Consider the following 13,536-nt stretch of genomic DNA (forward strand, 5'->3'; position numbering starts at 1 on the left):
AGAGAGAGAGAGAGAGAGAGAGAGAGGAGGGAGAGAGAGAGGAGGGAATGAGAGAGAATGCCACTCTGCAAAAGCAAAGACACAGCTGAATGCACTGTGCAGCCAAAGGGAGTCATTTCCAAGTGTTCACCTCAGTGCTCCCTGAGCCTACTGCAAAAACCTAAAGGATCATTTGTTTCCCTTACATCATTCCCCTTACAGCTCTTTATAATTCCACCAAAAGCTGAAGGCAAAGAGCAAGAGTCCTGCTCATCACCACACAGACACAGCCTCACACGCCCAGTCCACACGAGCAGTCCAAATCAGCATGAACCGCACAACCTCACCTCTGGAGTCGCTAGAGCTTTCACAGCGTTCAGATCGGATCCTGAAGAGAAAGTGTTTTTGGCCCCTCGGACAATGAGCCCTTTCCCTTCTGTCCAATTTTCCAATTCAATCACTTTTTCCAAAAGTTGTAGCATCATAGTACCTGCCAGGAAAGGAAGATGGAAATCACAAACTCAGGTAAGTCTGAGACTGAGAAAACAGAAACAGTAGTCACCTTAGTCAATCAAGATTCTGAGGTCAACTTTTACAAAGTTACTAATGCTTTTCAAAAAAGTGCCTATTGTGCTGGTCCGATAGAATATACAAAAGAGATACATATGACAGTCCCTGCTTTAAAAGTTCCTTAGTGTATGTATTTCTCTACCTATGTTAAGAAATCACATAAATTTATGTTTGCAGAAAAATGAAAATATATAATGCCCTGGGGATAGAAAAACTGGAATGTACAACATGAGTTATGGTTATAAGGAAAAATTATTTCTTAGGGTAAAGGTAAACACAAATTAAGCCTTATAGCAAACTAGGTTAGGTGTTTCAGTCAACAAGTTCAATAAGCTTCGTGGCTCTTATTATGATTATGGGATCTTATGATACAATGGAAACAGGGCATCCAGAATAAAGGGAGATCCCTACCCTATCACACCAGAACTAGGCTAACAGAGGCAGTGCGGGAAAGGGGTGGGAAACACCCTTGATCCACAAGTGTCCTAAGGAGCCCCAAGGGGTACCGTGGAGTGCTTCACTGGGCTACCATCAGGTTCATAATGTACAGGTTATACTGCATTGCTACCTCGATATCCCTCCAAATGCTGTACGAGTTTCTGTCTAAGTAGATTCAAAATAGGAACAGCAAGGACTATTTTTTAAGTTGCAGTCGGTATGTTTCAGATCTGCTTATCTCTGGTGATCTTCCAAGTTCACATAGTCCTATTGTCGACATGATTTATTTTCTGCAGCTTAGGAAATGCTTTATAAGCCAATATAACAGGTATGAGAGAGGATTAAAACTGGCAACTGAGTCTCTAAAACTTACTATTTATGCCCAATTAAACCACGTACACTTAATCTTGGAATACAAATCCCACAAGGTCAAGAACTTTTCTTTGCCTTTTTAAAACAACAAGTAGTGGTACAGTTTCAGTAATTCGTTGGCAGACGACTAACACAGCCTACCGGTCCAGGTGCTAATTATGACTTACTGAAAACTGTAACCAAAATGTCTTAAAACTTTTCCAGAAATTTCTTAGATGCTTTAGATATATAGCTCTTGTTCTTAAATAATTTTCAGGTTAGCAAGGGAAACAAAAACCCCAAACATTTAGGGTAAGAATAAATCTCTATAGGGAAATATGCACCTTCAATCATTTATGATATTTCAGTTATCTAAAAAATAATGGTGGGCTTGAGCTTAAAAAAGATCTATATTTGTAGTTAATCTTAAATTCATCTTTTGACTTTGTAAAATAAAACTTAATAGTCAGAGGGAAACTTAAGAGTATCTAGCTACATACTTTTTAAACAAGGGCTTTGGAACTTACTCTTCTGCCCATTCAATCTAACCAAGTATCTTTTCCCAAATCCAAGCAGCACGGCTGTTGCTAGGTTTATACATTAGGCACCAGGTTACTATATGTTTTCACTTGAGTAAATGATTATTTCTAACTATTCAGTAGTAACTTAGAACTACTGATCTAGGGCAGGGATGTAGCTCAGTGGTGCCGCCACCTGCCTCGCCAGCACAAGGTCCCGAGTTCGATCTCTGGTACCAAAAAATAAAAATCTACTGATCTAAGTTAGGACAGTCTGATCTTTCTACATTTAGTTTCCTAGGATAATAGTAAAATTGGAGTCTCTTCCCTAAATGAATTGAAGGTGTGGAGCTACCCTAAGAAAGTAGCCACCCATCCCACGCAGCTAATACCAGGTTTCAAGGCTTAGTGTGCAAATAAAAAGCAAAATATCTCATTCATAATTGTTTACGATTCCCTTGCTGAAATAATATTTCAGATGCACTGAGTGTGTTATTAAAATCAATTGTACCTGTTTCTTCTTTTTAAATGATGGCTACCAGGATATTTAAAATTACATGTGTGGATCGCATTTGGATCTTGCCCTATAATTTTAGTGCTCTACACTGACACAGAGAAAAGTCCTTGAAATCTGATTAAGAGAGAAAATATGTCTTCAATGTAAAGACCCACTACGGCAATTCTCAAAGTTAACAGTTCACAGAATTATGTCTGCAGGTACTACTATACTAAAGGTAGACACACAGAATTTATTGTAATACCTGAGTCCAGTATTTCAAATGTTAGTAAAGAATGTAATTTACCCTCGCCAGGAAGCATGTAACTGGCAAGTAGAAATTACCAAAATCACCTCAAGTATGAGGGATGAGGGTTGGAAAGCTACTCATTGGCTCTTGTATTAACACAGTAGCATGATTCAAATTTGAGCTTCAGCCAAAGTTATACATCACCACATGCCCTGGCTCTCCAGGCTCCTTAAGTATAAAACTGGCCCATGCTAAGAGACGTAACTAGCAAATCCAAGGTATTCACCAGTATCTAAGTGCTAGGAAAGGGTCAACAGCTAAGTGAGAGTTGCGGTTCCAATCGGGAATAGGTTCTAGTTTCTGCAGCACAGTGTTTCACTGCAGTTTACGATAATCAGACAGAGATACACAGAGGAGAGAAGTTGGAAGGTTCTCAACCCAAGGAAATGCTAGTGTCTCTGATGTGATCATGATACATTAAACACATGTATCAAAGTATCATGCCGTTAATACCTAATTACTCATGCCAATTAAAAACTTCAAAAGAAAGAAAGAAAGAAAAAGAGAAAGCCTTTCCTGTTATTAAAATAAATTTTAGGAGCAAAAGAAGGACTATTAACAATGACAGTCTTACGTCAATTCATAGAAAATATTTTACATAATTTTTTATGTATAGGTTTTTCTCTTTAGTTTCAGAAAAACCTTTGAAACCTCCTTTTCTTTGTCTTCCAATGGAATTAGGTGAAAATGAAGTTTTTATATGCAGTTAATAAATTTCAATGGCAACGTAATTAAGATTGATTTAACAATAACATTTCTATCAATCAAAATTCATGAATTTTGTGAAAACATTAAAATAAATGAGTATGGTTCCTATTAGAGTACGGCTGTGTGTGAATCCGATGAACAGCGCCGAGACTTGCAGGAATTCTGGCACCAGGCCAAGGACTACACCCATGGGACAGCCGGTGAGCCTCCATGCCGTTCTCTAGCTAGGAAAAGAATGCTCTCTCCTACCTGAGAAGGCGTTCATCTTGCTGGGATTGTTCAGAGTGAGGATGCCGATGCCACCGTCGTCCTTCCGGAGGTCCACGGACCCCCCCGGAAACTGCTGGAGCGTCTTCTTCACTTCTTCCTCCTCGAAGCCGTGAGTGGTGTTATACAGGGACGTGCCCACTTGGTGGAGCAGTTTCGTCCTTGCAGACACGGACGAGGTTTTCAAAAGCCTGTTGGCCATTTCTGGGAAAAAGTAGGCAGCTGTGCCGGTGAACAGACCTTGATTTTCCTCGTATTGTGCCAGCAGGCTGTACTGACGGTGGCGTGCGCTACTCAGGACGCTGAGGCAAGAAGACCTTGCCCACAAGTCTGGGACCAACCCGTGCAAAAAGCAGAAATAAGAATGAAACAAAAGTATTCTTTCAGAATACGATCGACCAGTATGGAGTTCCGTTTCTTTTACCCTCCTCCTTAATCCAAGTAACTCAAGAAGGATATCAATTCAGGACATCGCTAAGAGTAATGACAAAATCATGGTGCACTTATTGGGGTCCACCAGGGAGGGTTACAAAAGCACACTGCCGTTCTGCCCTTCGACCAGGGTACAAGGCAGGCTCTGCCCTAGGGAGTCCCTCTCGCCACAGAGCTTCATCCACCAAGCTTTCTCTTCTTCAGAGTCTAAGGACTCAGCCCAAATGTTCCCTGTGACAAACTCTAGGCGGTATGTGACAAGAGCAATCTCACTGTTAGATTTTATGCTTGGCATTGTCTTTGCCTTCTGCAATACTGACATAGAAGAAGCTGGACAGAGGGCAGAAAAAATGGGGAAAGAGCTAGGAATGTTTGTGGTTTTCACGCTTTCCAAAGTTTTGTCACTTTCCTTACGTGACAACCTGAATAATCTCATTTTTGCCCATAAACTTCTGCCCTACATGAATATTTTTGTTCATACAAAAAGATGCATTCAGAAAAGCACATAAAGCGTGTTACCATTCAATGAAATTTGACAAGGTGAAAACATTTCAGTAAATCACATCCAAAGAAAGAGAGAGAGAATATAACCTGAATTTCAAGAGATCCCTTGGGCCACTGTTTGCTTGCAATCCCTCAAATAAGGTAAATGACCACCTTGGCTTCTAACGCTCAAGATTAGTTCACCTGCTCTGGAAATGTACATGAATTTAGCAACATCTTCTTTTATGTCTGATTTCAACCCTAGATTTTTTTTCACATGCATTATTGTTATTTCATGGAAGAAGAGTCTGAAAAGTCCTTTATTCTCTCTCATTCCTGCATTCATTTACATGAATACACAACAATTTATCTACTCTAATGTCGACAGACATTTGGGTTGCTTCCAATTTTCAGCTTTACAAGTAGAGTTGCTATAAATACTTTGGGCATATTTTCTGGGCAATGTGTATGCATTGTGATTGATATATATCTAGGAATAGAACGGTTGGTTAGGTTAGGAGTGCTGCAGCCCAGCGTGCACTACTTGTTAAACCTTGAAGAATTCTGCACGTTGTTTTTTTTAAATCAGTGGTGGCTCCAAACTGATCAGTGTGAAAAATCTCATTCTCTTTCTCACACACACACCACAGAGAGCTAACTGACCGATACACTCAGTGATAGAAAATACTGCTAAAGAGTTTTCCAAACAGTCATACCAATGTTCATTCCCACAGTGAGTGTTACAGTTGCTTTACAACCTTTCACTCTCTACTGCCTTTTTACTTCCCCTTAAGCATGCTACTGGAAGGTAGCATTTTGGTTTCATTTTGTATTTTTATGATGCATAGCAAAGGTAACTCCCATTTTCATATGCACATTATCACTTGCATATAATTCTTTTGTAAAATATGTTAGAACATTAAGCCTGTTTTTCCAGTTTCCCTTTTTAATACTGACTTGTTGGAGATCTTTCATTCTGCCTATAGCTTTCCTAAAACTGTAAGATCACAAATCTCACATTTTTATCTCCAATTCAGAATGTATGCCTGGATATCCTTATGATCCAACCAGGATATGACAAATTTAAGGTTTTTCGGCAGTTCTCGACTACCCAAAGGATCAAATCTAAAACTCTCTTTGATTTGGCTGATACTTTAAACCTTCACTCTATTCTCTCATGACATTTCGACACAATGTACATGAGGCTCCAAATAAGCAGAGTTCCACAAATTTACCACGTCAAATTGTATCATTTAATCCTTCCTAGAATGTTCTTTACTCCGTCACTAACCTGGAAAACACCTAATCATATTTAAAAGCTGCATTCCTAAGTCTCTCCCTAGAAATATCCTAGCCTTTACTTATCCTAGCCCACTGTATTACTGTGTCCCATTTTAACACATTCCAAATATCAGTTTGACTTTATTGTTCATTTTTTTATCAGTAGAAAGGTATTTCCTGAGAGTTCTCTGAGTTACAGACACTGTGTCACTAGGGCCTAGTACAGTACTCAACACATAAAAGGTACTTAGCAACAGGATAGTGGAGGAAAACATGGAGAAAGCATAGCCAGACGAAAGACAGAACTTGTTTTAAAGCTGTGAAAAATAAAACAGTATCAGCCAGGCATGGTGGCGCACGCCTGTAATCCCAGCACTCGAGAGGCTGAGGCAGGAGGATCTCTGTGAGTTCGAGACCAGCTTGGGCTACACAGTGAGTTCCAGGTCAGTCTCACTACATAAGTGACACCCTGTCTCAAAAAACCAAAAAATAAATAAAACAGTATCAGAAAGAAGGTCACAATACAGCATCATCTCTTTCTCCTTAAAAATGCTTTCCCTTCAAGTGACATTTCTGGCAAAGTGTCTCAGTGCAACACTCCACCCTGTTTAAGTAACTAAGAGTACAAAGTAGCATGCAATCCCCTGAACAGATGTCCTTTAGGAACCTGGGGAGAGTCTTTCAAAATATTACCTATAAGGTGATTTCTAAATATATCGAAGAGACCAAAATATTTCTTAAACCTCAAGGTGATTTAACAAAATATAACCAATATTAACAGTGACCTAATATTCTGTAATATATACTAGTGTGCTTAACAAAAAGTCACAATTTTCTTAGAGAACAATGTCCAAAAATAAGCTCAGTGGTAGAACACTTGCTTGGTGTTACCTTTCCAAGAAAAATGTACTTACTTGAACTTGCCATCCTGTCTTATGATGGACCGATAGCTAAGAGTGAGTACTTGATATTACTTTTACAAGAAAAAGAAAGTGCTGTAACTTGCCACCCTCAATCTTGTGATGGAACCTGCTCTCAACTGTCGCCAATTTATTCTTTCCTGTCATGGTACAATCCTTACAGATTCACTCTGTACTCTCCTTCCCTTCAAAAAAGTCACCAGCTGTCTTTGGTAAGGGTATGGGGTAAAGAATACTAGAAGCACTGCGTGATCTACTCAGAATTCTATTTAAACAGAACTATTACACAATCAAGGAAAGTAGTCGAATATTAAAAGCTCTAAAATAAACTAAATATTTAGCTATTTTGAGTATCTTAACCTTTGCCAATTCTAGACTCTGTTTCCAAAACCCACAGAGTATTCTCATTTGTATAAATGCTCCTATCCCAACATCAGCCCTAGTTACAAAATTTGAAAAATGATAGACTTAAGGCATTTATTGATTCTATTGGTCTTACCTGCTTTTAAAGTAGCTAAGGCCTCTTGAAGGCCCAGAAAGCTACAGGGAATGACCATCAAACGTGGCCTTCCACTACTATACAATATTACTAGTAAATATAGTCAATAATAAGTTACTGACTAAGCAAATGACTCACTTTACATGATATTTCTGTAAATTTTTTTTTCATTCAATGGCTATTTTACCCCATATTTACCTTATTCCTTTTCCTGGGACAGTTTCATTCCCCAAACTACAGCCTGGTTCAAAGACCTATTTTCCTGCTTTTTGAGGGGGAGTAAAAGGTCCGACTATGGAAAGGGGGCACTTCAGAAATTACGGTCAAAAGTTATGGAATATCATTAGAAAATTCAATACTCTAGCCAAATAAACTAAGTCCTGAAAAAACACAAATCCTTTTGTCTAGAGCTTTGCTGTCCTCAAGCACATCGAATTGCATTGCTAAATACTTTAGATAATATTGATGCTTCAATTTATTCCTAGATACTGTATTGTAACAAAGTCTCTTAATTCACCCTAATTGAAGTATAAATCTATACAGCCAGTCTAACAGAAAATAAGCATATTTAAAATAAGGGTGCTCTCAGGATTTGAGCAGGACAATGAGGGAAAAATAAAGCAATAAAGGCAAAAAGTTCAAGTGTATGAGAGATGTAATTACTAATTAGTACTCTGAAGTCTTTATGAAAAAATGCAACAAAAGGATTCTGGAGACTTCCTCAGTAATCATCCAAATGAAAATACTAAGTTGTCCCAAGATCTAGTTTAGATTTCTCTGTGGAAAAAAACCTAAACATTTCAGAAGTTATTTAGAAATGACAAGCAGTGAAGACTTGCGACAAATTAGCTAAGCAGACCTAAATTCTCATGATAGGACAGACGTACTCCGAAGCTTGTTTATAATTTCCGTTCGTGTTCCTCTCGCTCCCATTCCCATTCTATTTCCTTTCCATATTCTTTTCCACTTGTGTTCAAGCTACCAAGGCCCTGTTCCACAGTCAAGGTCTACAAGAAAAACAGGGAAACAAACTAAATCACATCAAAGTAAGTTCTGAAGCTTTCTTTGCTTTTTTAAAGGTAAATTGTGAAGATATACATAACTAAACTAGCACTAAAATATTTTTTAAAATGGACAGTATTCTTATTCAAAGTAGGTAACAGCTTTAAGTATAGCTGAATTTTAAAAAATAGCTGATTAATTGCTTAGCTTATGGGCCGTGAAGGAAAGTACACTTCTGTATAGGTTTTTATGGCTAAGAAATTCATAAAATGAGATCTAAGAATACAGATATATGTATTTGCTAAGAGATTATTTTATAGCAATTCAATGAGCTGGATTCCTTTTTTTGGGGGGAGAGAAATACATCATCTTTACACTTAACAAAAGTCTTCAGTTTCAAGGAAGCAAAATATGCATACATAAAATGAAATAACTCAAATAGTTTCCCCCTTCTCCCCGTATCCACCAGTTCTGCAGTCATTGATCCAACTAATCTCAGATGGAAAAGCAATTATACCTGGACTGAACATGTACCTTTTTTCTTGTCACTATTCCCTAAACAATAAGCATTTAAGAACTATTTAGATAACAGTTACACTGTATTGGGTACTGCAAGTAATCTAGAGGTGATTTAAAGTACACAGGGGGCTGAACACAAGTTATCTGCAAATACTATACCATTTCACTAAGGGACTAAGCTTCTCTAAGGATTTTAGACTCAATCTGAGGAACAGCTATCTAACTGAAAAGCTGATCTTTTTGTTAAGCTCCACTAGAGACTTGCATTTAAAAGGATTTGTTTCTACCAGTAAAATTCTTATCATGTAGTCTGATATTCTATAGGTATGAACTGAAGTGTTAGTAACTGCAAAGGATTATCCTTTATTTCCCTTGATTCTTTCTAATTTTTGGGAGTTCTAACAACACACACACACACACACACACAAAATCAAGCAACACACCAGCTCTCCTGGGTCTATAGAGGAGTAACTAAAAGAAAATAAATTCAGATCACCTTTAAAAATTTATTTTAGTTATTTCCAAGTGGCCAAGCTAGCAGTAGAGGGAGAACTTAAGATATTCTAGTTTTGCATGTTTTCAGATTATTATTCATTCCAAAGACCATGTTAGAGGTAATCCATTACAGCATGAAAATTACATAGTCCTAAAGCCCACCCCAAAGCAAATTTAAACAGAAATAAGGCCGCATGATGGTTTGAGTATTTTTGTAGCCTCCAAAACTCACTGAAAGTACTTCCAATTCAACAGCACTGGGAAGTGCGGCTCGCGGGCTCCAAGCTCATGCCTATAGTGAGGTGTTCTTACAAAGGGACTTGATGGGAGTTTGTCCCTCATGCCCTTCTGCCCTCTACCATGTGACAAACACAGCACTCCTCTCTTCTGAAGGACATGCATTGGAGGCGCCATCCTGGACGCACAGGACAGACCTCAGCAGATGCTGACATCCTGATCTTGGACTTCACAGCCTCAGGAGCTGAGAAACAAGTTCTGCATTTCTTGTTTTTGAGACTAGGCCTCACTATTTTGTCCTCAACTCCTAGATTCAAATGATCTTCCTGCCTCAGCCTCCTAAGTGGCTAGGAATACAAGTATGTGTAACCATGCCTGATAACTTCTGTTTTTTATAAACTACCCAATCTTGTTATTTTGTGGTAGCAGCACAAGTTGGACTAAGTCAGGTCCTTAATTAAAATTTTTGAAGTTAAATATGTATAAAACTTAATGATACACAATATGGTTATCACTCTATGAGTATCTATCATTTCTAAAGATGAGATTTACATTTACAACATAAAAAAAATATTTCACTGTTTAATTTCTAAGAAATGCAAGTTCAAGAAGTAAAACTGTCAGTTGGCCAAAGCAAGTTGTCTTTATAACTAGGCCTCTGTCAGCCTACCACAGGGCCACCCCAGACTACTGGTCCGAAGCTCCTGATTTCTGCTTCCTTTCAGAAAGGAGAACAGATTCCTTGCCTGGCTTTTTTAATGCTTATACATACAGTAATGCAACAACATGGCCTCCATTCTAATTGTCTCCTCTCCTCCCACTCCAGTTTTCCACTCCTCAGGCCTCCCCGTAGTCTAGGGAAAAATCTGCTCTCAAGGTTACTTACCAGCTCAATCCAAAAAGCTGGAAGTCCTACACACTCAGAGCCAAACAGTCTCGCCAGCAGCGTGTTTTTGTTTTTTTTGTACCAGGGATTAAACTCAGCACCTGGCGCTTGAGAGGCAAGTGGCAGAAATACTGAGCTAAATCCCTGGCCTTCCCAGCAGTGTGTTTTTAATGTTGGCTCTGTGCACGGTGCGAGGGGTGATCAAATGTGAAAAGACACCTGAGTGGAGAAAAGTAAATCGGGGCAGAGCTGCTGCTCCTTTCCGCAAAGATCATGATTTCAAACAAAAATGGTACAGAAACTGATAAAGACAGATAGCTACTTGGAAAAATTAATTTGTCTGTCATAATGCTGTGTTTAGGAAAAGGGACAAGGAACTGAACTAGAAAATAAGGGGTAAAGCCTTATAAAATCATTAACATTTAGTTATCATTGTCAATAACAAACAATAAACAACTTATGTTCTGCTTTCTTTTGTACACGGTGTTGGTACTACAGCAATTAGTATTAATGTCACTAGATCTTCATCTCCTTACCCTTCCATATCTACGTAACTATAATCCTTTGCCTCATGAGGCATCTTCTAAGAGGTTTTATTAGCAGTCTGCAGCACATGAAGTTTCCATTCACCTCAGGGAGGAGGTGCACCTGCTTAACACATCTTGCTTCTAGTCCCCTTCCCGCCATCCATCTCAGATTCCCCTTCCCCATTTTCATTATTACTGTTACTATTTTTGTTCATGTTTGTGAAACAGAATTAAATTCACTGTAACTGGTAGATGAAACATCTTAAATCGATTTATGCTCCCCAATCTCAGTCTCTTGAACCCCTTCCCTTATACAAAACATTATGTCCTTAATTCCTTTCATCAAACTTTTATTTTGCTCTTTATTTGTACTACGCATTACTCAAATGAGAGAACGCATATGGTAGTTAAGCTAGTGTGTTCAATTTATTTCAGTTAGTGTTTTCAAGGTATATCTATTTTCCTATGTCTCTAATTTATCCTTTATAATCTCGTGATCTTTGAACTATCACTCAAATGTGGATTTCTCTAAGGAAAGCTTATTACTTCATGTATTCTTTTCTATTAATTAAAATTTTTTCTACATTTCTCCCCTCATTTTTACTTTTTCCACTACCTTCCCTTTTTCTCTCCTCTCAGGTTTTCCTGTCTGTACCAGCATCATACTAGAAAAATCCAGAGGACACTACTTAGGCCCGCTAGATTGGCTGGCTGAAAGAAGTCCAATTCTAAAAATTTACCTTGACAAGGTAAATTTGCTCTTGACAAGAGCTCAGTGTTGAAGAGATAGTGTCAGCCATCGTGGTAGGTGTAGTAGTACCTGAAAATTCAAGTAAGCGAAGCCTAAAATTCAAGATATGTATAAGGAACTCGATAAACAAATATATTTGGGATACTGCCAGAATTACAATAAAAAAGTTCTGAGGCATTTAAAATGTTCCAACTTTCTTCAGGGCAAAAATGTTTAAATCTGTCATACAGGCTGTGTTGCTGCCCCACTCCCAAAAGTTTTGCCCAGCTGAGTAAGCAAGCTCTCTGCCAAGCTACTGGAAAGGGGTAAGAAAGGAGACTGTCTGATGATCTGAGACCAAATGTCTCTCTTTCCAATTTATTTATTTTCATGTTCTACCAAGGCAATAAAAAAACTTCCCTCAGTAAAGAGAGAATAAGCTGATTATTCCACTAAAAATCCTTACCTGTTTATCCATTATTTTGGAATCATTAAATTCAGAACCCATACTTAACAATTAGGCTAACGCAGATAGTAAGCAAGGAAAAAAATCAGAAGTTTGTGACTTCAGACTGTCAACATACACAGCCTGTTTCTCAAGCTTCGACTTGATTTTTGGCTGTCATCTTATAAATTACCTTTCAAGTTGTTACCCACCACCTGCACGCTATTCCCACACCCAGCCCAAAATGAACAACGTGCAGTTCTTCAAATCAAATCCTTCCTACGTCTTGCTATTCAAGCCTTAGGATATGTAGTCTTTCTACCTGTTTCACTTTGTTTTCTCTCAGAGCAATTCCAGGTGGTTTCCTCTAACTCCACGGTGCACTCACGTCCATATCCCTTAAAACCCGCACTCACTGCCAGAATTACGTCTTTAACCAACTTGGCCCACTAACTTCAGCTGCAAGGCGTCATTTGCAGCACCTAGAACCATGTCTGACAAATACTAACTGCCAATGATTTTCCTAAAGATTAAATTGCACACCACCTAAGAACCTGGCTACAACTCAACTCTCCATTTACCCTGTTAACGGGCCTCACCACTCACCCAGTTCAACTCCAGGCTCTCTTCACACGCCAGTTTCCCTCGCTGAAATGCTGAAATGTTATCTCAGCGCTTCAAATGATCGCTTTGCATATAATCAGGGTCGAGATCGGATGTTTTATTTCCCTCCTCCAGATTTCACAATTACACTTTTCCCCACCGTTATCTCTACCACCAGTGCTCGGTGTTCACAAGTAGGGTATTGTTATTCCTGCCCTTGCTCGGATTTTCTCTAGTCCTGCAGCACCTACAGCAACAGGTGTTGTTGACCTAGGTGGTCTCTTAGTCTTTATCGGCCATTCCAAGCTTTGATCTTAATAATTTCCTATATTCTTGCATATGAGCGTAATCTTAAAGGGAATGCAGCACAGGAAAAAAAAAATTCAGAATAAAAGAACCCATACCAAGACTGTGTTGCTCATTTTTTGAGTTGTCTGCATTAAACAAGTAACAGATGTTTTAGTTAAGCAAGAGAAGACACCGGTAGCGAGTTCTACAGATCCCGGGAGTATTACCTAAATTAGCACAGTGGGTTCCCCGGACTCCGAGATTAAAGCAGCGCGTCGGAGGCAAAATTCTGCACTTCTCTCCCCAAGGCCCGGGGCAGCTGCGCGCTGGGTCCGGAGTCCCTCGCCCAGAAGAGGGCAGTGCGCCTGCGCAGGAGCTTTGCAGGGAGCCCGCGGCACGGACAGGGGGCTTTGCGCTCGGAATTCGTTTGCAAAGACGTTAGCAACCACCCCACAGCGACATTTCCAGGACCCCGTCCCTAAGAACCAACTGTATCGCACAGTCTTCGAGAATGCCGAGCCGTGGACCCCAGAAGTGTCTTCCGCTGCCCGC

The 13,536-nt window shown here is 39.2% G+C and overlaps 1 protein-coding gene across 3 annotated transcripts in view; it reads right to left on the minus strand.

Annotated features, from left to right (window-relative positions):
* The window catches only part of Echdc1 (ethylmalonyl-CoA decarboxylase 1), a 33,832-nt gene extending 20,321 nt beyond the window's left edge, over window positions 1-13,511 (minus strand). The window contains exons 1-3 of one of the 3 annotated variants that reach the window (XM_010625743.2): window positions 13,212-13,511; window positions 3,620-3,967; window positions 327-469 (exon numbers count right to left, since the gene is read on the minus strand). In XM_010625743.2, coding sequence (XP_010624045.1) covers window positions 327-469; window positions 3,620-3,839 — 363 coding nt within the window. In that variant the 5' untranslated portion in view covers window positions 3,840-3,967; window positions 13,212-13,511. Of the gene's footprint in view, window positions 1-326; window positions 470-3,619; window positions 3,968-12,699; window positions 13,177-13,211 lie in introns of those variants that run through there. The other 2 variants (XM_010625744.3, XM_010625745.2) reach the window with 2 other exon arrangements.
* Window positions 13,512-13,536: the final 25 nt, after the last annotated feature.

Source organism: Fukomys damarensis, unplaced genomic scaffold (genome assembly GCF_012274545.1).
Source record: "Fukomys damarensis isolate Sample0158 unplaced genomic scaffold, DMR_v1.0_HiC HiC_scaffold_14, whole genome shotgun sequence".
NCBI lineage: Eukaryota > Metazoa > Chordata > Mammalia > Rodentia > Bathyergidae > Fukomys > Fukomys damarensis.